This window comes from Manihot esculenta, chromosome 18 (genome assembly GCF_001659605.2).
Source record: "Manihot esculenta cultivar AM560-2 chromosome 18, M.esculenta_v8, whole genome shotgun sequence".
Taxonomy (NCBI): domain Eukaryota; kingdom Viridiplantae; phylum Streptophyta; class Magnoliopsida; order Malpighiales; family Euphorbiaceae; genus Manihot; species Manihot esculenta.
Window position 1 is genome coordinate 7,978,819 of NC_035178.2, and position 27,106 is coordinate 8,005,924.

Genomic DNA, 27,106 nt, shown 5'->3' on the forward strand with positions numbered 1-27,106 from the left:
CAATTGAATTCTATTATTTTAAAATTTATTCTAAACAAAAGAATTTTTTTTTTATGAATTGAAAATAAAATTTATTTATTTATTTGGTAAGAAATGCATTCCAAAACTAAGGGAAAAGAAGATGTGGAAGATGTTTCCTTCTAACTCTTAAGTATCATTTACATTGCAGAGAGTACGAACCATAAAGATGTTGCCCACCGATGAGCTAATAAATTCTCGGAGCTTAGGTATATGAAGAATGGCTTTTTGGTCCCTTTCGTCTAGTGGTTTGGACATCGTTAGGGCTGTATATCATAGCCATTGAGAATGACAGAATTTAGAAAAGCAAGTGGAACGAACAAAGAGAGGCTTCATTGAATTGACTACCATAAGAGGAAAAGGAAAATAAACCAAAATGACAGTGACTGAAGAATAGCAAAAATTTAGCATAATAAGCTTGTGTTCTTGTCATTTGAAGGTAGGTAATCGATCTCAATTGCTTTAATTTACAAACACTTGGTTATTATATCAAGAAATTGGGATCTCTCCCTATACATTTGAGAAAAGATCTCGTCCTAATTTATGTAATATATACTTAAGCAGATAAAATACTCACAAACTATGCACAAAATGGGTTCCGTGAGGAAACCCTGGAAGCATTCAGAAAGATGTGAGCCGAAGGCTTTGAATCTGATGAATTCAGAACTGTTAAGTATTTTATCTGGCTAGCGTTCAGCTGGGTCTATTGGATGTTTGTAAAAATATTCACCAACTGGCTACTGGTACATGATAAAGAGATAAAGCTTAATCAGTTTATGATGAATGCATTAGTTGACACATGTAAGCATCAGGCCGTGTGGTCGATCTTGTTGGGCTGCAGGTATGCTTATGATTTCACTAAGAATGTCAATGAAATCAAATGACGCAGTTTGGTGTGCTTTGCTTTAAAGGTGTGCAATTGATCGGATCAGTTCGGTTGCATGTTTATGTATTAAATTAATTCGGTTCAGTTTAAATCTATTATTTCGATCCAAACCAAATCCTGCTTCACCTACTTTAAATATGCACATAGGAGGACAAGTCAAGGAAGATGTTAAACAGATAAGATTGCAGGTGGAGATTCCGGCAGTCATCTGTCTGGAGGTGAGACACTGGTCAATTTATTTCCCAAACGAACTAAATCTATAAAACCGAATTAACCAAAAAAATGCAAAATGCATAGAGACTAGAAGTAGAAAAGAAAAACAGAACAGTTTTCTAAATCCAAACATGGTCAGATATCTCCACTGTAACTGAGCAGAATTGAGCGAGCAAATGATAAATCTGACAGAAGTACAAGATGAAAGAGTGATGAGCCAAATACATAATAAAGTCCAAAGAGACGACTCAATGGAATGAATTTGTAACGTGTAATTTGGCAAAAATACAATCACCAGTGTGATCAGTAACAATTTCTATCTATTGTACCCAAACTGGATGCCTGTACATGACATACAAATTAAATTCTACAAAAAAATTGAGGAACTTGTTCTACAAATTCTGAATTAGTGACAATAGACTAGCATCAATTATAGCCAAAATAAAATAATTGAAGATGTTCACTAACCAGATATACATAAGCCAACTAATTCCAAGAAAAATCATGGCAAAGGCATGGGTGGTTTCCAACTAGAGAATCCAACCAAGTTTCGGTTCACAATAGTTCGATTGTGCAACCAGAACGTCTCAGCTGATTGGTGTAATTGCCTCACCTTTCTTTGCAGTTCCCACATTATTCCTTGCATCGCAGAACAAAGCTCAGATTCTGGGGCATATACCCATAAACACCTAATATTTCTCCCTCTGGCTATCATCCTTTCTACATCTTCATCTGAAACACAAAACCAAAGTTCAATTGCCTGATCCAATTCAGAATGCTGATGACACAAACACAAGTTTGTTGAGCTTAACCTGGTATTGATTCTAGGTAGTCCAAAAGTTCATGACCTATTTGAGTAGATGGCCATTTGATTGAAAAATAGGTGTAGTCGATTACATTTTGAAAAGGTAACTCTGCTTGATCAGATAATATAACAGGGACACACTCCTGTTTACAAAAACTATAACATCATTTCAACTGGTCACTTGTATTAGTGTTTAGTGTGTGGTAGAAAGAAAAAAAGAGAGAAAAAGACCACAAAAAAGGACTCGTAAAAGCGAAGTGTCCAGGAAGACTCTCCACGTGGAGCAAGGCAGAATTTGGCATTCCTCAGATGTTGAAAATATTCCAACCTTCCAAGCTTGTCAGGGCCACTAAACTTCAATTCTGGAGATTCTAACTGCTCATAATGTAATGGATCAAATGTATTATTTATATCACTTAATAAATGTCATTGCCATTGCATGAAAAACTGCATTTTTGCATGGCTATAACATTAATTGCCCTTAGCGCAGCAAGAATAAATATCAAAGGATAGATTTCATATAACATTTGTTTCAGCAGAAATATGTTCTTCAAAAAGAATTCAAATCAAAGAAAGCATCACTATCCATATACAAACAAAGTCATAATTTGACTTCACTTCAATTCTGGTTAGTTAGATGAATTTAAACATGTTCAACATGCATGCATTATAGTCCATTTCCAAATGGGGAAATAAGGCATGAAAACGAAAGCTTATACATAACAAAGAATGTGCACTTCAATTTAAGTCGATATTAACACTTTAACTACTTCAACCAACATTTCTGCACATGGAGGTAATTATTCCAAAAATCACAAGTCACTCATAGAAGAACAAACCTTATCTGGATATTGCTTCGCAAGATCTATTAATTTAAGACGGCCAATTTTTCCTTGAGCACGACCTAAATAATTTGCTAAGTACTTCCTCTTGGACAATGGCAGAGGTTGAACTGCAGTAGTTCCTCTTTTGGTCATCCCATCTTCAACATTGCCAGGAATGATGATATCTTTCCATGTATTATAAGCACTTGTATCTTTCTTATCAGTCCGATCCCCCTACACTAACACACAAGCAGCAATTTTTTTTCAAATCGAACAATTATCTTGGAAATAAAATACTAGGAGACTAGACAAATGATACTCAATTGAAGTATCCATGAAAACTAGTAGCAAGATTAATGAACATCCTTCTAAGATTCACAAGTGCAACGTCAAAGGAACAAGTGGAACAACGCAAAAATGCAACATAAAGACAATAAATTTGCCATGCATAAGCAAGAAAGAGAGAGACAGAGAGAGGTGAAGACCCCTAGAAGGAACAAAGAGGATCATAGAACTGCCAAAAGAACTGTAAACAATAGGATGTTACACGTTGTTTTACCATTTGAAAGTGAACTAAGTACTATATAAGAAAAGTTTGAACACATTAATGCCCGAGCCAATAATGAAAAAACTATAGAGCATTATTTTCTAATTGAATCGAAAAACAAATATAATGTGATTTTCATCTCACCAAGAGAATTAAATGCATTGACACTAGTTTTAACAATGAATCCAAGGCCCCAAATTGAATCCACACTAAGACTTCTGATGTTAGAATCTAATTGATTCCTGATAATGATAACTACTGTAAATTTCCCAACCTCCTAAACTCCCACCAAAGCCTCTTGGCAAACCCAACCAGGAAAACATGGAAAAGAAAACGTTTCCACTTAGTTTTAGTATCTTCAGAATTATGAATGATACCTCAGGAGTAAGAATTATGGAACGATTTATGTATGTCGCCCATGATCTAAACAAGTGAGCTCCTGCACCACTGCAATAAAGCAAAAGAAGGCACATATGCATCAAGTAGAAAGAAAAAAATAGCAAAGCTTGTGTAAAATCATATGCAGGAGAAAAAACTCGGCTGCAAAAAGTTCATTAGTTATCAATTTGTTGTGCATTCTCATTCAAACATGAGAATGAAAAATAACTAGGAAACCATCTAACTCCCTGTCACCATCTAACAAAAGTTCACTCCCTGTTCTTCGTCTTCTTCCCTTCTTTTGCTTAGGCTTATTTTTAGAAGGAAAATCTAAAGCAAATGCAGTTGTGCTGCTGGAGAATCACTAAAAACTTGAACTTAAAATATTTTCTGTGATCAAAATCTTTCTCATTTTACTAAATAAAACTCGAAAAAGAAAATGTAAATCCAAAGAAAATAATAGAAAAAGGATAGTTATCATGAGTGACAAAAGAAGCCAACCACAACATGTGTTTTCATTCAACCATGTTATAAAACAACACCAAATAATAACTTTTCCGATCAAGAATCATTTCATACCTCAAGAAATTGAATCTTAGCCAAGTCATTTATCTCCAAATAAATATAGGTGAAAGATTTAAATTTATACTGCATGTTTCTGAAGCATTTATACTTCATAATCTCAATTCAAGCAGCCGTTTAGAAGTTCCAATATTAAAGATGATTACTCCATACCTGGGGAAGACAAATACATGGTCACGGCCTCCAGATCGTCTAAAATAGGGCATTTGACTTAAAACCTAAAATTAACAACATTTAGCGAGGAAAAAAAAACAACCAAAATGTTAAATATTAATGAAAAAGAAGTGGCATGTAAAGTTTTACTTTGACATAAGTCTGGTTAATCTCTTTATCATTAAGACCTCCCATCATTCGAACACATTTAACATAAGCCGGCACGAAGAAGAAATCAGCTTCCTCTTTCTTTCTCGTTCTGAATCTTGATCTTAGAAGAAGCCTGTGTATTTTAACCTAAAATGCAATGTACCATTTAGCTTTAGTAGCTGCTAATTCAAATTATATGCATCAATCCAAGCCAATTCCCATGGTACAACAATCCGCAGGAGAAGTACCTGAGTGCCCCACTGCCCCTTAACGCAAGCATCAGCGGAGATTTTTCCTTCTCTGCCGCGAAGGAGCTCCTTCAATCCGTCAATCTCGTGCTCTTCGTAGACGTATATCTTCAGGGAAAGGTAGGTCCCGTAGCCTCGCTGAGGCCAGGAGAGAGATCCGTCATCGGTTACATGGACGAGGCTCTGTGATTTGGATGTGAAGTGGGGGTTGGAGGAGGGACTGCAGGTGGGAAATGATTGGTCGAATAGGCGAGTGAAGAAGAAGGTGGCGGCGACTATGAGGATGGCGCCGATTTGGTGGATGCGGGTGCAAAGTGGGGCTTGGTGGTGAGCTGGGAAGGTTCTAGGTCTGTTGTTGTTTAAGCTTCCCATGAGTTAATTTTGGAGCGAAGATTGGCTTTCGTCAGTAGACTACTCAACTGCAATGGACAAGGTCGGGGCTCGGGGGATTGCTCGGCGGAAACTTATGATAATGTCACCGGAGATGCAGGCTCATCATTGTTGCTTACTTGCTTTCTTTTTTTCTTTATATATATATATAAGAAAAAAGAAGAAAAAAAAGAAGAAGAATAGAAGCTAGAAGAACGGCCAACCAAAAATCATTACCGTAAAATTATCATTTAAAAAAATTAATAATTTAGTTTAATTATTTTTAAAATATATTAATTAAATTCAAAATTTTGATAGTATTGTATATTTTAATTATATATATATTTTCTTAATTTCATAATTAAATAATAATATTTTCAGATACTCGTTTATTAATATCTTTTGTCCTTTATTAATAATCTTTGTAATTTTTTAATTTACTTTTAAATTAATAAAAATAAATGAAAGAACTATAATTCTAAACAAGTGAGGCTTTCGCACTTATTTAGATTTGTTTGTTGGATAACAAAGTTAGATTATTCAATTCCACACATAAGAAGTGATTCGATTATCTCTTATATTATTATTTAATTATATTTATATGATTTAAATAACAAAATAAAAAAAAATTAGTAACATCGAATTAAACATATGGAACCAAAATAAAGTAGTTTTGATGAAACTAATCATTTTTCATCTTTTTATTGGCACTCGAAGATTAATTATTTGAAAGCTGACGAGTTTACACAAACTGAAACCCAGGGAGAGTTCATAATTAATTAAGTAATCAAAGGCCTCTGTTGAGTATTTTTTCAATGGCCTGGAGAGCCTGAATTGCCGTCTTAATGTAGAAGCTAAGAGCACCGGCAATAGGAGCAAGAGGATTGGCGGCGATTTCTTCCTTCACATCCTCATCCACCGAGGGCAATGGCTTGCTGGGATCCTCATCAAAAGACTGAGCTTGCTGAAGATATTTGTCCATCCGAGGAGTCGCAAACAGCCTTAGACTTTCAACATCACCTCTTGCAGCAAAACGTTGGCGTTCATGGGAAGTTTCAGAGGAGAGTGCAAAAGGACGCCCTTTCTTTTCATATATTTCTTGCGATTTCATCAATTTCAAAAGCTGTTGTATCTCAGACCTCAACATCTCAACAAACGGGTTAGATTCATCATCCACATCCTCCAACAAGTTCTGAGCTTCAATGAGCTTGTCTCGAGCTTTATCAAGATTTTTGCTGTCAGCCAAGACTCTTGCTTCTCTTATCATACTTGCAATTCGGAGACGAGTCTCCTCAGCTATCACCTCTGGTCTCTCTTGCTGATCTGTGAATTTCCCGGTGCGGCGTACAGTAAGAATCCCAGGAATGGACCCAAACGGTGTTCCTTGAAAGCTACACATGGATTCATACATAATATTCATTGACATCCATCGAACTGATAAGAGATTATACGTAATTCAGTATAAAAATCATTGGTTTGGTACCTATATGAGTAAGTAATTTCAAGAACATCAACACCTCGCTCTTGAGTAACAGATGGAAGAAGAAGGTCCACCAAGACCTTGCGCACCTCTATTGCATAAAGACCACCAAACATAACAGTTACAGAGCCAGTGGCATCGTTCTTGGATTTTGGATAGGTTCCGGCGATTACTTGCTCTATGGTTGATTCGCCTTTAAATGGCTTGACTGTCAGCTTTAGATCCTCAACAACTCGAGTGAGAAGTCCGGCCAAGCACTGTGAGAAAGATACGCTCAGTTGGTCGACGTTTTGAACTTCTGAGAACGTTCCTTCAATGCTATTATCTGCAATAGCTTTGAGTACCCTCGGTTCGTGATTTATGCCAAAACCAAATGTGTGTACAGGCACATTGCCGACCGGAACCTGGGCAGCATCACCACCGGCGTTTTGCTCACCGTCAGACATAAGCATGATGCCAACCGAACGCCCGCCGCTGAGTCTACACCATGGGTAATGTGTATTTGAGCATGTTCGCCACCCAGGCGAATAAGCTCAGCAATGGTGTCGAAGAACTCTCCCTTTTTCGACACTATGGGTGTCGAACAAGTGTGTTCGCAGTATGACCGGCGAACACGCTCCGTTGACACACAGGATCCGAACATGTTTTTGAAAATATTTCTCTATTTTTGCATGATTTGAAAAAATGCTCCCAGTTTAAAGTCCAGCAGTGATGTTGGTATTACCGTCAGCTTTTAAACCATTGATCAGATTTTCAAAATCCTTTTGAGAATTTTCAGTTAACTGGCTCAACGGGGACAACCTTTTGGCATCTCCAGAGAAAGTGACAATAGACAAACGATCAATAAAGCTAAGTTTCTTGATTACAAAGAGCATGGCAGTTTTGGCTTTTGCTAGCTTTTCTCCGGCCATACTTCCGCTGACATCTAATATGGCTACGAGGTCCAATCCAGGTCTATCGTTGCTGGAATCTCCGCCTGTGATCTCCAACATCACCCTGAGTTTGGTTTCTTCGAATGGTACCATGTTGTTGTTTATGCTTACCACCTGAACTCTTCCTGGTATGATTGCTACTGGTTTTGACCCTGAAACATGTCATATCCATCCCAACACAAAAGCCCGTTTAACAAAATGTACTTAAAATGAGCGAAATCGCCATTAAAATGTATAATATTGTTGTATCAGTAAAGGAGAAAAGAGGCATAAACCTGAGACTTCAGGGATAACAATCTGCTCATCATCGTTGAAGGTCATTTTGCTCAAAACTGATGCACGCTACGACAGAGATTTGCTAAATATTTTCTGGTGCCTTATGCATACCTGCTGGCTTGCAAATACTCCATTTATACACAATGATGAACGAAATACTTGATTTATTATTTTTTTTATAATATATTTTTTATTAAAAATTCAATAATTTATATTACTATATTATTCTTAAATTAATAAATTTTATTAATTAGTAATTTAATAAATAAATTATTATTTAAAAAGCGATGTGATGAAGTTCACTTAAAAAAATATGGTATATATATTAGTAATTCCATTAATTTAGTAGATAATTCTTTTTTTTTTTTTAAATAGGGGTTGGCGGAATCGAACCTTACACCTTTCAAGACTACAGGATGCACTTTCCACCAGGTTAAGCATCATCTCTATTATTGAATAATTTATTAAATAATTTCCAACTGCCTTTGTTGTATTTCTTATACCGTATTTTGTATCTCAATTGTATTACTTCCACGCGTTAATCTAACATTTGTCCAATAGTTTCAAATATACAAATTAATTTATATATTTAATCTATTAAAAATTAAAATAATATCATATCTATATGGTAGGTTTTACTATGCTTTCATACAAAATCTATCATAAATCTCAATAATGTATTCAATTTTCTATACGAATATAATACCAAATCATCAATTCATAAACTTACATGTAATCGTAATATCGTAACTTGGGATTTTAGCTTTGAGTTCTTGTGGAAAATCAAAACGATTCGAACACATCGCCATTGCCCCTTCGGAAATCGAAAAGGTAAAAGATGGAAACATGAGATTTTAGCTTTCAATATCATTTTTAGCCACTAAACGACACGTCGCTCTTTAATAATCTTCTTTGTTTTTGTGGCTTACCGACTAAGCACCTAACATGGTGCCACGCAGCATGTTGAATTCCAAAATTTAGCTTTGAAAGTTACATTTTAATATTTAATTCTTAATTTTCAAATTTCTCAAGTTAATTAAGTATTAGTATCTTTTTCTAAAAAGGGATTATTGAGAAAAAAAATATAAAATAAATTTTCTGATTTTTTGTTTGATTATTTTAAATGATTTTTGCTACACAATGATGCTAAATGGTTTTCATATTTGGATCTTTGAGTATGCACTGACTCAAAAGTATAAATAAGAAGCTTTGAGTATGCATGGACTCGTACACTTAACACTGAAAACAAGAAAACCACCGTTGCAGAGAAGAGAGAGGTAGCCATGGCAGAGAAGAGAGGTAGCATTGCCTTCTTCGCAACCTATAAACCACCGGTGCCGCTGGACATATTCTCGTGCCCCGTTCCACCGGCGTCGAGGCGTGATGAGCTCCACAAGACTGATGGATTGTCCATCAATCACAATTGCCAAGTCATTCCACCAGAAGCTCTCAAGACAATCATCAAGCGCCCAAAATTGGCTTCCGAAGCCAAAGAAGCAGATATTGATTCAGGTCGTCTCTCGGGCTTGATTTTCATCTCCGAACGAGACAGGAACCTCGAGACGCTTCACATAGCTCTTCGCTTCACTGACAAAGTTAAAATCTTCAGTCATACTGCCGAACACTCTTGTTCGACACCCATGGTGTCGAACAAGGGAGAGTTCGACACCCATGACTGCCGAACACTCTTGTTCGACACCCATGGTGTCGAACAAGGGAGAGTTCGACACCCATGACTGCCGAACACTCTTGTTCGACACCCATGATGTCGAACAAGGGAGAGTTCGACACCATGGGTGTCGAACTCTGCCTTGGTAAGCTTGTTCGGCATCTGGGCCACGGGAGCAGCGCAACACTGCTCCCGTGGCTGCCAGGTTGGCGGAAAAAATTGTTCGCCACTTAAAGTGGCGAACAATTGTGCTGCGTGGCATGTTCGTCACCTTGGGTGGCGAACATGCACAGAAAACTAAACCACGTCAGGAATCTCTGACGAGCGTTGACTGAAAAAAGTGTTCGCCATTATAAGTGGCGAACACTTTTCTGTGCAAAGCCACGCGGGCCTGCATGCACAGGGGAGACGTTGACTTTTATTCTTCCTCTCCCACCCTCTCTTTCTTTTGAGCTTTCATTCTTCCTTTTCAGCACTGATTCTCCTTCTCCGGCGGTTCACTTCTCCTTCTCCGGCACTTCACTTCTCCTCCTCCGGCTCTTCACTTCTCCATCTTCGGCTTCTCCTCCTCCGGCTCTTCGCTTTGGCATAGATCATCACATCTTCTTCAACACACCGTTCATCAGGTTTTTCTAATTTTTTTTTTAATTTTAATATATATATATATTATTTACTTTATATATGAAAATGAAATAATAAATTAAAATATTAAGATATATTTTTTTTTGAAATAGAAAATATTAAGATATATCAAATTTAAAATTAAAAAATATAAGATATTTCAGAATAAATAGTATTGTTAATATAATTTTTTATGTAATTTTTATAAATTTAAAAATATTATTAAATGAAGTTTAAATTTTTTATAAATTAAATAATTAGTATTTTAATTTAAGGGAATAAATAATTAATTATTTAAAAAAATGTTAACCGTCCATCAATGATTTAATTAAAAAAATTATTTAATTATATTTTTATGATAATTTATCTGTAAAATATATTAAAGATTGCAATAAAGTTAAATAAAAATAATGTATATCTTTAAATATTTGTAAAGTAATGTGTGAAGAAATTTTTTAAATGATAGTTTAAATTTTTTTTAAAAGAATATAATATTTTAAATTCAAATATTATAACAATATATAAATTAATGAGAATTAATTATATTTTATATTGAAGTTTTTGTAAATATTTGCAATATCATATAAAATTTAATATTTTGAAAAGAAATATAATTAAAAAATAATAAACTTTTGTATTATTCTAAAATTATTTTTTTTTGTATTCTAATGAAATGAATTTTTTAAAATTAATCCGTTACATTTATTTGTATTAAAATTAATTTTTAAAGAATATAATAATTTAAATTCTTAAATTATTTCATCCGTGTATTTCGTTTTTAATTTTTTTGATATTATTATTTATTTTAATTTGTATATTATAATAGTATATAAATTGATTAGTAGTAATTTTATTTTATGTTTAAGTTTTTTTAAATAATTTGTAATATGTAATGAAATTTAATTTTTTAATTAAATATAAAAAATGTAATAAAATTTAACAGTTTTTTAAATATTGAATTAAAATGTTTAATAAAATTATTAAATTAATTAATTAATTAAATATTAATTTAATTGTTTTGATTAATAGTGTTAAATTTGTTGTGAGTTTATGATAGAATATTTGTTGTGAGTTTTGGATAAAATATTTGTTGTTATTTTAGGATGAAATATTTGATGTGATATAATATTTATTGTGATTTTTGGATAGAATATTTTTGAATTAGTAGTATTTATTGTGATTTTTTTATATAATATATATATTATTGTAGTGATAAATTATGTTTCGTTATTTAGTGAATAAATGATATTTAAATATTGTTAGTGATTATGAATATAATAAAGTTTGTGAATGTGTATCTGTATAACATTTTATTGTGGTGTGATATTGTAAATGTAATTATAATTAAAATGATAATAAAATATAATAATTTTGTAAAAATAAAATAATTTAATTTTATAAAATATTTATTGGATATAGTAGTTATTGTGATATTTGGATAGAATACTTTTGAATTAGTAGTAATTATTTTTTGATTTTTTGATATAATATTTTTTAAATATATATATTATTGTATTGTTAAATGAAGTAGTGTTATTTAGTGAATAATTGGTGTTTGAATATTGTATATAATTTTACATAATTAGGTATGGAGGAAAGACGCAATCGCCGTGACCGCCGTAATTATATTTTACCGGGTCCAAACGATCCATCCTTGCTATATGCACAAGCCGATCATCGGTCTGAGGCTATATGACAAGGAAGTATGGAAGTTGGGGCAATTGCTTGCAGAAGGATGGGAACAATTTTACATCTGGACGACATTCCGGATCGAATAATACCTTACCTGCGACGAACTGGATTTTATGGGGTAATACGGTTAGGATTTTTTGCATTGGATTGGCATCTAATTAGTGCCCTGGTGGAGCGGTGGCGACCAGAGACCCATACGTTTATGTTTCCCGACGGGGAAATGACCATTACCCTTCAGGATGTAGGGTTAATAACCAATTGTCACCGTCCTCCTTATCAACAATGGCAAAAGCTAATGGAAATAGTTGATTATTTCCATTAAGTGCGGTTGCACACAGTATACACCCGGTATATTTTCCGTACAAGAATGTCACATCGATTGAGATAACAGGTCGGCAATGTTTAAATCCCTCAATCGATTGCTTAAAAGCCCAGAACATACGGTCAAACACACAACACATCGGATTTAATCGCTCATTTATCCAATGTGGATTATCTTCGATCATGTATACTGTTTCTGGGTTAAAATGATGAAGAGCAGTCATGAATCTACGCAAACGACTGTATGATTCATCCCAACCCCCATAAAGCCGTGCAATTGCCTTCTGCTTAGCTTTCCATGTTTTCTGATAAGACGGCTCGTACCCAAATTTATCCCGCACTTCAGCTTGTAGGGCAACAATTTTTATATCAGGCTGTTGTTCAATTAATGCAAATATGAATGAACAAATGAAATTCTCATCCAATTGGCTATGGTTTTTTGTTACCTGAGGATTTGTACACGTGTGCGGTCCATTGTATCTCGTAATTTTCCATACATCCTCCCCTTCTTTCTTGGATGCTCGAAGCCTCCATGCACATCCACTGTCTTTGTCTTTGCACTTTATAGAATACGTCTTCTCCCTTGTTTCATGATAACAGAATTGATGGTGATGTCTTAGATGATATTCTTTTGCAGCAGCAGCCACTGCATCTCTCGAAGAAAATATCATCCCAACTGAAAACTCTTTAGAAGGATCCCAAAAGTAACGACTTTCTGGCTTATCATAAGGATCCACCCTCAACAAATCGAAGTCTATTTCTGCATATGGCAGTCCCTTGTAATATCGAGACTCACTCCCAATATCCTCCTGTCCATTATCATCATCATCATCCTCAGTAGACATCCATGAATCATCGTCGTCCTCATCCTCATCCTCGTCCTCGTCCTCGTACTCGTCCTTGTCCTCATTCTCTACTGTATTAGATAAATTAAATGACGGCCCTGCAAGACTATCACATAAACCATAATCATCAACTACATTATGCTCTTCACATGGTTCATCATTTGATTCAACGGCAGTTCCAGATGGACCAATATCAGCATCCTCATTTGTAGTATCAACACAACGAAGTATCTTAACATATATTTCTATACCAGGTATACCACCAATTTGATACAAGTAATTAAACATATTAGACACATCATCTTCACCCCATATCTCCATACATTCAAATTGTAAGGATCCATCCACAACTGTAGACTTTCTAAAACTAATCGTCTCTATAAATTCATTATTTTCGAATAATCCAATTGCACGAGCAATTTTACCAACCAATTGATTAAAACTTATTCGTTTACCCAATTGAATAATTTTTGAAAAATCTCCATCATAATCGTAACCATTACAACTATTTATAACATTACCATCCCAATGAATATTAGCATATGCAGAAACTGCCATTTCTCTGCAAAAAATAATAAATAATAAATAATTTTACCACCATTTACTATATACATAAAAAAAAATAAAAATTTAGAATATAAAATATTTAAAACTTACATGCGTTTATTCTTTTGTATTCGAATTGATAAGAGTAGAAATAAAATTTTTGTGAGATACAATGTAAATTTTGAGTAATTTATGAAGTAATGGATGGGGTAATTTATAGAGAAATTGGAAATGGAAGTGATGTATAGAGGGATAAAGTGATTAGTATGAGTGATTAGTAGGAGTGATTGTTGATTGGGGGTGATTGGTGGGATAATTTATAGAGAGACAAAAAATGTGAGTGATGAATAGAGAGATATAGTGATTAGTAGGAATGATAGGCGGTTGGGGGATGATTGGTGGGATTGGGGTGATTGGTGGGATAATTTATAGGCGGGAGTGGGTTCTAGTTCGACACCAACACTGTCGAACTAGACTCACAGACTGTATAGAGCCACCAACATGCATGCAGGGCCACATGAGCTGATGCTATTAAAATAATTTCAAAATAAAATAATTATTTAAAATAAAAAAAATATAATTACTTTATTAAAATAATTTTATAATAAAAAATAAAAAATAAAATATATTAAATATTTTCAAAAAATATAATATTATATTTTTAACGTTATAATAAATTTTAATTTTTTAAAAATAAAAAAATATATATAATATTTTAATAATAAATAAATTTTTCGTACACTATTTAAATTTATAAAATATTTTAATTTTAAAATATATAAATTTATTAGATAATTTAAATTTAATTATTATAATAATAATATTATTAAATATTAATTTTATAATAAAATTCAAAATGAGTTATTAATTTATTAATGGTTAAAAAATATATAATTTTAAATATAAAAAATAAATTTAATATTAATATATTTTAATTAATATCAATAAATATATTTTAATTTAGTATAAAATTTTATTAATTTTTATAATTTTTTAAATATATATTTATTTTATAAATTTTATTTTCATAAGAATGCTGCCGAACAAATTCCTATAATATCACATGCTGGCGAACACTTTTCCTGGTCACGCCTCATTAGGAATCTCTGACGAGGCTTGTTTTCTGTGCATCACGCCTCGTCAGGAATCTCTGACGAGGCTTGTTTTTTGTGCATGTTCGCCATCTTAGATGGTGAACATGCCACGCAGCAGAATTGTTCGCCACTTAAAGTGGCGAACAATTCTTTACGCCAGGCTGGCGGCCACGGGAACCGTTCTTGGCGGCCACGGGAGCAGATTGCACTGCTCCCGTGGCTTGAAAGTGCCGAACAAGTTCAGCAAAGGAGAGTTCGACACCCCTTCGACACCCCTTGTTCAGCAAATTCCATCGGCAGTCAGCCTGTCGAACAGGGTCCGTTGACACACAGAATCCGAAAATATTTTCGAATCCTGCGTGTTTTTTAAAATATTTCTCCATTTTTGCATGATTTGAAAAATTGCTGATGGAATTGATGCAATAACTCTGGCAGCCATCAACGACAGCAAAGTGGCGGTGGCAACTATCCGTCAGAAATCAAGCTTCACTGACATTCGTGTAGAAGCACAGTATCGACATATTGAGATTTTTGATTTAGCTTCATCCAAACAACCTGTAAAAATCACTCAAATAACGAGACCAAAGGCCGATCATTTCAACCCCTTCGTGGTAGATGGTGGGAAGCGCATAGGTTACCATCGTTGCAAAAGCGAAGCTCTCAAGGTATTTACTAACAAACAAATGAGTTCCCTCTGAGTTTGAGAAATTATTAAGATTGTTAATTGCGCAGCATGGAGACGATATCGAAAGAAATTTTCACAAGCTCCAGTCTCCAGTCTCCGCAACGAGATGTAGGACTCTTTAGAGTGTCGGGTGTATTTCCAACATTTTCCAAGGATGGCTCCAAGCTTGCATTCGTTGATAATGAGTTCAAAGCTGTGTGGGTAGCTGATAAACAAGGATTGCGCATAGTCTACGAGGTATATATATATATATATATGAGGGAAATTTCTTCCCTACAATTTAATTACGTCACATTATAATTTTAGCTAATATATTTTATTATTAACCAGACTTATAATTCCTTGTCACCTGTATGGAAATAAAGCTGATATGAATTCTATTTGTGTTAGACAAAAGGCCATGATCACCACATCTTCTCACCTGTATGGAATCAAGATCCACAAAAAGATATATTGTATGTATGCGTGGGACCTTCTTTCAATGCTGGCGAAATATTGGATATTTGTGCCATTCCTAATGTGTCTAGCGGTGCACGACAGCGTCGAAAGCTCACCAATGGATTCAACAATGCCTTCCCTTCTACTAGTCCAGACGGTAACTAACTAGCTTTCTCATCGTTTCTTATGCTTTTGTTTGCTAAAAGCCCATTTATTATATATAGTTTCTTACTATTTTATGCATGGGTTGAAAATTGCAATAGGGAAGAAGTTAGTTTTTCGATCTACAAGAGATGGAGGAAATAAGAAATACAAGAATCTATACATAATAGAGGATGCAGAAGTGGGAGAATATGGGAATGGCAAAATAACCAGGCTAACAAATGGGCCTTGGACTGATACACATTGTCAATGGTCTCCAACAAATGATTGGATAGTGTTCTCATCAACCCGTGATAAGCCTAAAGATGCACCAGAAACCGATAACGGACTTGACCCAGGATACTTTGCAGTCTTTCTAGTGAAGGCGAATGATCCATCAGTTGTGATAAGAGTGATAAGAAGTGGAGATGATCTTGCAGAGCATGTAAATCATCCATTCTTTAGTCCGGATGGAAAGAGCATTGCAGTAACTGCAAATGATTGCATAGTATTCTGTCGATCCAATTTCTTTACCTCTTTTCTTGCATTCTGTGAGACCATATGGAGATATCTTCACTGTTGATATAGATCCAAATAATATAAATAAAAACAAGGATGTGAAGAAGTTCAATCGCATCACCCATAGCAAATATGAGAATTCCACTCCTAGTTGGACTATGTTTGCAACTGCGGATCCGAATATTACATGGAACTTGCTTTTAAGGGATCGCTACACCCCTTTATGCCCTTATGCATATCCTGATGGAGGTGAAAGCTGGCATATGACTGGTCATCTTTGCATCCCAAAAAGATGTTGTTGATTGCTTTTATGTCCTATGTATTGTTTTCATATAGTATATGTTTTTATTACTATTCTAATAATTGTCGACCTACATTTACAAAACTACATACTTGTTTTATACATGATTTGTTGTATTTAAATAAAGTTTATGAATTGCTCTCGAATATTTCCATTATGGGTTGATTCTATCATACTCTAATTACTATTCTAATAATTGGACATTGATACCTTTGTTGGTAACTTTTAGCAATAGCTTTAGAATGTCATCACTAATACCGGCGATGCAAATCCATTGTTGATTTCTAACTATATCTCAAAATCTATCCTTTTTTTATTGCCAAAGATATGCATTCATTAAAAGTCTTTAAGCCTAAGAGAGTACAAACAAATGGCCTCTACAATACAAGGATAAAAGCCCAAACAATTATTTCATTTATTCTTTTAATAAAAAAGATAAAAAAAATTAAAAAAATTATAATTTAGTCCATACTATTAAAATTAAAGTTAATTTACCGTTAATTTTATAAAAATAATAAAAATACTTTTAGTTCTTATTATTGGTATAGAAAAATCAGAGAAATTAAACTATTAATTTATTGAATATTACATAGTTGGATTCACGATGAACACTGACTGTGTAATTCAATTAATGCCTAAGTTCAACAGTGATTCATGTCGATGCGTATGGTCGCTGTGCGACGATTGATGGCATGACCTAATTGGGCATTGGTGGACACTGGACTAATTGTTTTCGTGATGGAATCAATCGAAATGGATTTTAGTTTCTTTCTACGGATTTCAATAATCGTGTCACTGGCGATGCGAGGACGATTCACCGGCGAAATGCAAGCGTTGCACATCCTTTCGGTATTTGGATTTGCGGTGATGCGGCTGTGATGAAGAGGTTGTTAGGAACGAGCCACAGGCGGACGATGATGCAGCTGTGAAGGTGTTGTTGGCTATGAAAAAGCTTGTTGAACTGTTTCCTTTTTAATATTATTTTCATAAAAATTAATGATAAATTAACTTTAATTTCAATAGTATAATTAAATTATAAATTTTTTAAATATAAAAAATTAAATTATAGATTTTTAAAATATAAAAATTAAAGTAAATATTTTATTAAAATAGAGAGAGTAGTTTACCCATTAATAAAAAAATTAAATAGCTGTTATTCAACGGATAGATCCTTTGACCCATAGCAGAAATTTTTGAAAATAAAATTAAGTGGTTTTCAAGATAAAGAAATAAATTTATCTTTATTTTAAGGCCAGTTGACTGAAAACCCCAACAATGCTGTCATTTGGTATTTTAATTTAAATATTTTAAATTTTAAATAAATTAATTTATATTTAAATATAATTTTTATTAATTTTAAAATTAAATTATAAATAAATAATTTAATTATTAAATATGCCGTTCATGTATTTTATTTTATAATAATAATTATAAATATTTTATAGTAAATATATTATTTAATTTAAAATAATAATATATATAAAAAAATTAAAAATAATATATATGTTATAACTTTTTATAATTATTAATACAAAATAAAATTTATTTACTATTAAACTTATCAACCGTATATTTAATAATTAAATTATTATTATTTTTAAAATTAAATATATTATTTAATTATAATTAAGTATGAATTAATATTATTTATATATATAAAATTAATTTATATTTAAAAAATATTATTATTATATTTGACATTTTATTTTATTTTTTATATTTTAATTTTAAAATTAAATAAAATTACATTTAAATATAAATATTAGATTAATTCATATAAAAATTCATATAAAATTTAAACATTTAAATTAAAATGTAAAATGATGTAATCTTTTCTGTCATTTATCTTTATTTTAATATATATCTTATCTCAATATTAATTATATAAAATATATATTATTTTAATTTAATTTAGCCATTTTAATAATAAAATAAATATAATAAGTAAAATTGTATATTTATTTTTATAATAAAATAAATAATATAATATATACAATTATTAATAATTTTTCACATCAACCATTATATAAAATTTTATCACATATTTAACATAAATCTCCTATTATTTGTTAGTTATTTACCTAACATTAATAGCCATTAACTATTTTTTATTAATTGTATTTTTATGAATACTAATTCTTTTAAAATATTATTGAAAAATGCAGTTTGAAAAACTATTTTTTATTTGATATTTTATTATTAAGGGAATATTTGGATTAAATAGAAATATCATAATAAATTTATATTAGTTATAAAATTTTAAAATTTTATAACTAATATATTGAAGGTAACAGCTTTCAGTCCCTTCATACGAAATTACGGATAAGATTATTAGGTTAGGGTTTTTTCAAAAAATAATTATTAAATTATGAAAAGCAACGACGTCGTATCGAAGGCAATTTTCAACTCCCTTTTAACTTGTGTCGGCTGCAGAGTCAGACTGGACGCAGAACGTAAAGTTTGGCATACGACTAACCGTTTAACCCATTTGTATTGCCAATCCCGAATTCTTAAGTCTTCACCGTTTATCTAGAGTCTCTATCTGTCTAGGGTTAAAAAAAACAGAGGATTTCATAAAACCCCCAAATCACACCAGACCTTCAATTTACACATCTACAACACACACACACACACCCAGAGGAAGCTCACGCTTTAGAGCAATTTTTGAGAAAGGTATTTTCGTCCTCGAAACGAAGCTATGCCTCGTCGTAGAGACGAAGACGACGAGGAGCTCGATGCGGATGATGAGGAATACGATGACCAGGAGCAACAGTTGATGGACGAGGAAGAAGAGGAGGAGGAAGAAGATAGGGGAGGTTCCAGTAGGAAGAGGCGGAGATCAGATTTTATAGACGACGTTGCTGAGGAGGACGATGATGAAGAAGAAGAGGATGATGATGATGAGTATGGTGGTGGAGGTGGCAGGAGGAAGGCGGCAAAGAGGAGGTCGGGGACTCAGTTCTTTGACCTTGAAGCTGAGGTCGATAGCGATGAAGAAGAGGAAGAGGACGAGGATGCTGAGGATGGTACGTGGTTGTTGGTATTTTTTGTTTGTTTGGTGATTGGATAGGATGTGGCAGATTTGCTTTTGTTTTGTGAAATTAGGGTTAGACAACAAAATATGGTTACTTCAGTGCAGGATTAATTGACATTTTAATTTTTTGAGGTTTTGGGGAAATTGGTTTTCACTGGAACTCTGTGGTTCAGAATTCTAGTAGACATGGTGGTTGGCTTGTGAATTTGCGCGAAATTAGAGCTGAGTGTGTTTCATTTCTGATGAACTTTAATGGTTCTTTGATCTGGTCTATTCAGTTTGGGAAAGAGACTTTGTTTTGAACTTTTTTATCTGCGTTTTGTGTATGAATACCCCCCCCCCCCCATTAGACAGAGTTAGTTGGTGAACTCTAATTGCAATTCAGTTTAGAATATGGGGATTTTTTTGGCTTTCTTATCGGCTGGAAAATTAGTGAATTCTGATATATAGAGGACGTTCACAGTGAATTCTAATATTTATTATATGATCAAAAAGTGGGATGTGGGTTTGCGGTTGTAAATCAAGGGGGGCAATGGGGTGTTCGCTTATCTATAATAGGAAAGCCCCCACCTCATTAAGTGAATTAAGATGGCATGAAGCCATCATGTGCTTACAAGTTTCCAATAGTGATTCCATTTGTTCATTTAACTATTATGCTTAAGTTAAATTTTGTTAAGCAACAAATTCTGTGTATGACCAACATTTTAACTATTCTGATATTATCAGGAGGATGCCCCTGTCAGACTTCTAGTTTAGATTTTGGCTTTGTATAGGGCAGGCTGACATTGGAATATATACACATGCAGATTTTATAGTTGATAATGGAGCTGATCTCCCCGAGGAAGATGATAATAGAAGGGTTCATCATAGGCCACTGCTCCCTAGGGAGGATGACCAAGAAGATGTTGAAGCTCTTGAGAGAAGCATTCAAGCGAGGTATGCTAGGTCAAGCCACACAGAATATGATGAAGAGACTACAGATGTTGAGCAACAAGCTCTTCTGCCATCTGTTCGGGATCCAAAGTTATGGATGGTGAAATGTGCGGTATGATTTACAGTTCCTATGTTTTTTCTCTAGGACTCGGTTGGTATATTTTGTTTTCAAGGTATGTATTAATCTGTCTTTAATGTTTTCAGATTGGCCGTGAACGAGAAACAGCTGTTTGCCTAATGCAGAAGTATATTGATAAAGGATCCGAGTTGCAAATCAGGTCTGCTATTGCTCTTGATCATCTCAAAAACTATATTTATATTGAAGCAGACAAGGAAGCCCATGTGAGAGAGGTAGGTCATTTGATGCCAAGCTTTTCACTATTTTATGGAGTTCATTTTAGCCTGTGATGTTTGCAAATACTTATTGCTTTAACAACGTGCTAATTATTTTTTCCTGCTTCAGGCTTGTAAAGGTCTGCGCAATATATATGCCCAGAAAATAATGCTTGTCCCAATCAAAGAAATGACTGATGTTCTTTCAGTTGAAAGTAAAGCAATAGATCTTTCAAGGGATACTTGGGTCAGAATGAAGATTGGGACCTACAAAGGGGATCTTGCCAAAGTATGTTTTGTAATTTTGCTTACCTAATACATGCTGTATTGTTTCTTAGGTTTTCTTAGCTAATATTTTAAAACTCTTGTTTACCTGTTCTTTTCTCCAAGGTAGTAGATGTAGACAATGTGCGGCAGAGAGTTACAGTGAAGTTAATTCCAAGAATTGACTTGCAGGCTCTTGCAAAGAAACTGGTATTTAGACACTTGCTATTTAATTGTGATAGACACTGGGTATTAATTTTTTCTGGCTACTGTATGTATATGAAACTGTCTAGTCATGTTATTTAAATATCAGTAACTTATTTTGTGTTTTATCATCATCATTAATATTTTGCTTGAGCAATGAAGTAGGATGGCCTTCTCAATGTTCTTTCATAATTGTGAGGTACTTCAGATTTTCTTGTGTTTGATTTCATATAATTTTTTATATATGTTTATTATAGGAGGGCGGAGAGGTTGTAAAAAAGAAGGCGTTTGTCCCCCCACCACGTTTTATGAATGTTGATGAAGCTAGGTAATACTGAATTTATACTCTCTTTTCAGTATGATTCTGAGGAACGATATCTTGGTTAAGTGAATTTTTACTCTCCTGTTCTTGTCAGAGAACTGCACATTCGGGTAGAGCGAAGAAGAGATCCTATGACTGGTGATTATTTTGAGAACATTGGTGGCATGTTGTTTAAAGATGGGTTCATGTATAAAACGGTTTCAATGAAATCGATTAGTGCTCAGAACATTAAACCGAGTTTTGATGAACTTGAGAAGTTCCGAACACCTGGAGAGAATGGAGATGGTGATATGGTCAGTTTGTCAACCTTATTTGCAAATAGAAAGAAGGGCCACTTTGTGAAGGGTGATGCAGTTATTGTTGTCAAGGGAGATTTGAAAAACCTTAAGGGATGGGTTGAGAAAGTTGATGAAGAAAATGTTCACATCAAACCTGAAATGAAGGACCTTCCAGTAAGTATTATTTGAGTTCTTCAACAGTCATAGGTCTCTCTTGTATATTACTTGGTTTCATTTTATTGATCTGCTAATTCTTTTTTGGCAGAGAACTATTGCAGTGAATGAAAAGGAGCTGTGCAAGTATTTTGAACCGGGTAATCATGTGAAGGTTGTATCTGGTACCCAGGAAGGTGCAACTGGTATGGTTGTTAAGGTGGAGCAACACGTGGTTATCATTCTTTCTGATACAACTAAGGAACATGTGAGTGATAAACTTATTATACAGCAATTGAATTCATTAGTGGAATGCTTCTGTGATGTGGAAATGATGTTATCATCTGTTGGCTTCAGATTCGTGTTTTTGCGGATGATATTGTAGAAAGCTCTGAGGTTACTACTGGTGTTACTAAAATTGGAGACTATGAGCTCCATGATCTTGTGCTACTGGAGTAAGATCTTCTTGAAGAATCATTCCCCCCTTTTTTTTAATTTGAAGTTTTTATATATGTGTGTATTTTAATGTGGTGCAGTAATATGAGCTTTGGGGTAATTATACGTGTAGAAAGTGAAGCTTTTCAGGTGAGTAATCACTCTATTGCTGTGTGTTAGGCTGTTAGTCTATCACTTCTTGAATCTCCGGACCTTTTATCATTAATCTCAGGTTCTTAAGGGAGTTCCAGAAAGACCTGAGGTTGCTCTTGTTAGATTGAGAGAGATCAAATGCAAGATAGAAAAGAAATTTAATGTCCAAGATCGATACAAGAACACTATAGCAGCAAAGGATGTTGTTAGAATCATCGATGGTCCTTGCAAAGTGAGATTCTTAGTTTCTGTATGATTTTTTGATAGTATCACGTGTGTAGTTTACCAATTATCTTTATCTTTTTCAGGGGAAACAAGGTCCTGTAGAGCACATATACAGAGGAGTGTTGTTCATCTATGATCGCCATCATCTTGAGCATGCTGGATTTATCTGTGTTAAATCTCATTCTTGTGTTGTTGTGGGAGGAACTCGAGCCAATGGTGATAGAAATGTAAGTCTCTGGTTGATTTTATTTTAATCTTTTTAACAAGTGCCCATTAAATAGTCAGTTGTGAGCTCTTTGAGGGGCTGTGGTTTGGTTATTTTTGGTATTTGTGATAAATTACTTGTTTAAATTGCTGTTAATTTGGTTCATTTTCATCTTTGATCATCATAATTTTTTTTATCTTATCTGCTAAGGTGTTGTTAATTGCAATACATTGGGTAATTGATTAAATTGTCTTTTGGTTGAAATTTTTTGAAATCATCAAGCTCATGTAGATTAGCTTATACATGATTCTTCAGATTGAGAACTTGCTAAATTAATTTAGTGATTTAAGTGTACAAAAATGATCTTAGCTAACTATGCTTAGCTAACTCATGTACTAATTCAGGGCGATTCCTATTCAAGATTTAGTAGTTTCAAACCTCCCCCTCGTGTACCTCCATCACCAAGGAGATTTCAAAGAGGAGGTCCTCCATTTGAGTGTAAGTTGCTGATGATTGTTTCCTGCTTTAACAATACTAGTCCATTGACTCTGCCTTAACATTCCCCCTGCCAAAAAGATGTTTATGTTGTAATATCACATATGTTGCCCAAGAAAGAATTCTATCTATTTCTAAATCAATGCCACAGCTGGAGGAAGGAATAGAGGTGGAAGAGGAGGGCACGATGCGCTGGTTGGTACCACTGTGAAGATACGCCAGGGTCCTTTCAAAGGCTATCGTGGGCGGGTTGTAGAAATTAAAGGCCAATCTGTTCGAGTTGAGTTGGAATCTCAAATGAAAGTTATTTTAGGTATCTTTATGAATATTTGCTATTTTGTTGGTTCACTATTTTTTGCATTTTCTATGGAATATAATTGCTGTGTATTTGCAGTTGATCGCAATAATATTTCTGACAATGTAGTTGTATCCACCCCATACCGGTAATTGACATTCTACCTAAAACATTGTTAATTAGTTTTCATATTTCAGTTGTGGTGTTTATGTGTGTTGATATTTGTTTAAACAGCGATTCATCTCGGTATGGTATGGGAAGTGAAACTCCCATGCATCCTTCTCGGACTCCACTTCACCCGTATATGACTCCTATGAGAGATGCCGGAGGTTCTTTCTTTAGAAGCTTGGATTCTTTCATTTATTGTCAAATAAATTATTGATATGCTAATTGTTCATGATATCTTGTTTTTTTGTTCTTCTCTTGCATTTGCAGCAACACCTATTCATGATGGCATGAGGACACCTATGCGTGACCCAGCATGGAATCCTTACACACCAATGAGTCCTCCTAGGTTTGTTCATTAATATTAATATTAATGCTACCAATTATTTCTTATTTTTCTAAACTTCATGATGTGCTTTTGATCCTGAATATTACTTGATGAGAATATTTTTGTTTGATCTCTCTGGGTGATTGATGTATCTTTGCTTTGCAAGATGATCCATGTTTGTGATTAATGCTGTTCATAACAGCTATTGGTTAAAAGAAATCAGTATCAGGGTTGGATGCATGATTGATTTTTTGCTTCACAAGCATTGCTTGTCTTAAATTTTCTGTGGCACTTGATAAATGTAGATTTTATCCACTGCTTCTTCATTATCTAATTCTGGCAGACAACAAAAAGAAGCAGTCACAACTGCTTTTGCCGCTTTTCCCGTTACGTTAATGTCCATGCTTTCTTTTGATACTGTCATTTTTAATAGATGTCTCCAAATAATTGGGGGTCTAAGGTCTTTGTATTTATTTTTTACAGTTTCTCTTGCCATAATGTTCTGCTGTCTTAGAAAATAATTTATGGTGTTATTAAGGTCAAGTGGAGACTTCATCTTTATCTTCACTGAACTGGTTTTTGACCCCTTATTGTCCTCTCTCTTGCAAAGTTGTTTTTCACTTTAGTTCTCCAGTAGCAAGTATAATTGTTGAATTGAAGTTCAAAGTGCAATGAGTACCCTGTTGTCCAGTGAAATCAATTTTCTAAATTTACTGTAGGTTATTGATTCTCTTGTGTTAGCATCACAAATTCAAACATATAGAAAATCTTTAATCATGTCAGAGAGAATATTCCTGAAGAATGTTCCAGTATATTTTAAAGCCAAAGAATGATTTTTGGACTTGTGATGTTGTTGATATAGGGACAATTGGGAAGATGCGAATCCTGCTTCTTGGGGAGCCAGTCCACAGTATCAGGTGAGTACTTGACATTGGCTTCTTAAACCTTACAAATTATTCTGTGTACTTGTAAAATTAATGTTGTTCTATACCCTTTTTTCAGCCTGGAAGTCCTCCTTCTCGGGCATATGAAGCTCCTACTCCTGGTTCAGGCTGGGCTAGCACTCCTAGTGGTAGTTATAGTGAAGCTGGAACGCCAAGGGATAGCAGTTCTGGCTATGGTAGTTTACCTTCTCAGTTTGTAGTATTACTTGAGGGGAATTTCCCTTTTTTGACCAACTTTATGTACTTGTAGCAAATGCGCCAAGCCCATATTTGCCATCTACTCCTGGGGGGCAGCCTATGACTCCTAGCTCTGCAGCCTACCTGCCTGGAACTCCTGGGGGACAGCCGATGACACCCGGAACCGGTCTTGATGTCATGTCTCCTGTTATAGGTTTGATTTGTGCTTTTCAATCTTTGATATTTTAGTCACGAGGATGTGAAGGATTTATACAGACTATTATTAGGCTACATATGGCATGAAAAAAGAGTTCTAGCATGGCAACTATAAAATTTGGGGTTGAATCATGCTATTGCTTTACTTGTCTTCGGGAAATGAAAATGCATTTATTATCACTTCTGAAATATTGTCCATGTATATTGGTTTCAACTTCAGTTGGTTCATTGATTCCAGAAATGGAAGGGTGTGTCATATGGTTAAAGCTGCTTGAATTTGATTGACATTAATCTATTGTGTGCTTTTATGAATGCTAAATTCACTTTCTTTCTATGAAACTATAAAGATGTTAAATGTTAAATTTGACAGTAGGAATTGTATTTTTTTTTTGTCTTACTGCAAAGCCCGACTCTACCTGATCTATGAAGAGTGGTTTTGTCATTCTTTGACATCCTTTTGTATCTATTTTTAGCTAACCAACAAGTTGACCTTCGTTTAATTGCAGGAGGGGACAATGAAGGCCCGTGGTTCATGCCAGATATATTGGTTAATGTACTAAAGGCTGCAGATGAGTCTTTTGTTGGTGTTATCAGGGAGGTGCTTCCGGTATGTTCTAGTGGACCTGTTTCTTCCCTTTCCTTGTGTAGAATGTTAAGCATGATGCTTAGCCCCAGTATTGTTTCCTCTGCTTGCTTACTGTCCATTGTTTTACACTCCCAAATACATAACAAACCTTGTCCTTTAAGATCTTTTTAGTTTTTTAAATACATTAAAAGCCAATTTTGTTCTTGCGGGTGGCATCTCATAAGTTCTTTTTCCAAACACCTGTTCATTGGACACCTTGGACTCTCGAACCATTAATGTAATGAATTGATTAATGCTGGTACTGTATGTTTCAGGATGGATCCTGTAGGGTAATCCTGGGGGCAAATGGCAATGGGGAAACAATCACGGCACTTCCAAGTGAAATTGAGATAGTGGTACCGAGGAAATCAGATAAGATCAAGATCATGGGTGGTGCACATCGTGGTGCCACTGGTAAGTTAATTGGTGTGGATGGCACTGATGGAATTGTAAAAGTAGATGACACTCTTGACGTTAAGATATTAGACATGGTTATACTGGCAAAACTCGCACAACCATGATTGTTATAATAATAAATGAATGAAATTATATCTGTTCATCGAGGATTTCATGTGGCGCCAACTCTTAC

General features: G+C 34.1%; 5 protein-coding genes across 7 annotated transcripts; 2 read left to right on the plus strand and 3 right to left on the minus strand.

Annotated features, from left to right (window-relative positions):
- Nucleotides 1-1,343: 1,343 nt before the first annotated feature.
- On the minus strand, nt 1,344-5,327 carry LOC110605793 (probable glucuronoxylan glucuronosyltransferase F8H). Of its 2 annotated transcripts, XM_043953517.1 has the most exons (8): nt 4,805-5,327; nt 4,557-4,703; nt 4,407-4,471; nt 3,671-3,740; nt 2,762-2,980; nt 2,154-2,297; nt 1,930-2,065; nt 1,344-1,849 (listed from the first exon to the last, which is right to left on the minus strand). In XM_043953517.1, the coding sequence occupies exons 1-8, from the start codon at nt 5,174-5,176 to the stop codon at nt 1,620-1,622; spliced, it is 1,383 nt and encodes a 460-aa protein (XP_043809452.1). In that variant the 5' UTR covers nt 5,177-5,327; the 3' UTR covers nt 1,344-1,619. The 2 variants fall into 2 exon arrangements, with proteins under 2 accessions (XP_043809452.1, XP_043809453.1); XM_043953518.1 differs by lacking the exon at nt 2,154-2,297.
- A 523-nt stretch (nt 5,328-5,850) lies between these two features.
- On the minus strand, nt 5,851-7,971 carry LOC110607156 (uncharacterized protein sll0103). Its single transcript, XM_043953617.1, is given in 4 exon segments — nt 5,851-6,564; nt 6,657-7,137; nt 7,327-7,737; nt 7,861-7,971. Coding segments are annotated over 4 exon segments (1,542 nt in total). The 5' UTR covers nt 7,907-7,971; the 3' UTR covers nt 5,851-5,960.
- A 4,099-nt stretch (nt 7,972-12,070) lies between these two features.
- On the minus strand, nt 12,071-13,567 carry LOC110606179. Its single transcript, XM_043953084.1, has one exon. The coding sequence runs from the start codon at nt 13,565-13,567 to the stop codon at nt 12,071-12,073; it is 1,497 nt and encodes a 498-aa protein (XP_043809019.1).
- Nucleotides 13,568-14,614: 1,047 nt separating this feature from the next.
- Nucleotides 14,615-16,987, plus strand: LOC122722551 (protein TolB homolog). Of its 2 annotated transcripts, XM_043953678.1 has the most exons (4): nt 14,615-15,314; nt 15,382-15,571; nt 15,725-15,929; nt 16,036-16,987. In XM_043953678.1, exons 2-4 carry the CDS (start codon nt 15,383-15,385, stop codon nt 16,494-16,496), a joined length of 855 nt encoding a protein of 284 aa, XP_043809613.1. In that variant the 5' UTR covers nt 14,615-15,314; nt 15,382; the 3' UTR covers nt 16,497-16,987. The 2 variants fall into 2 exon arrangements, with proteins under 2 accessions (XP_043809613.1, XP_043809614.1); XM_043953679.1 differs by having other exon boundaries at nt 14,615-15,571.
- Nucleotides 16,988-19,242: 2,255 nt separating this feature from the next.
- LOC110606391 (putative transcription elongation factor SPT5 homolog 1) lies at nt 19,243-27,086 on the plus strand. The gene is made up of 22 exons (XM_021745179.2): nt 19,243-19,759; nt 20,574-20,812; nt 20,905-21,051; nt 21,164-21,322; nt 21,424-21,507; nt 21,759-21,829; nt 21,918-22,275; nt 22,367-22,522; nt 22,612-22,709; nt 22,791-22,839; nt 22,922-23,074; nt 23,151-23,294; nt 23,677-23,770; nt 23,919-24,080; nt 24,162-24,210; nt 24,297-24,391; nt 24,498-24,576; nt 25,418-25,472; nt 25,558-25,675; nt 25,750-25,890; nt 26,399-26,499; nt 26,793-27,086. Exons 1-22 carry the CDS (start codon nt 19,432-19,434, stop codon nt 27,036-27,038), a joined length of 3,126 nt encoding a protein of 1,041 aa, XP_021600871.1. The 5' UTR covers nt 19,243-19,431; the 3' UTR covers nt 27,039-27,086.
- Nucleotides 27,087-27,106: the final 20 nt, after the last annotated feature.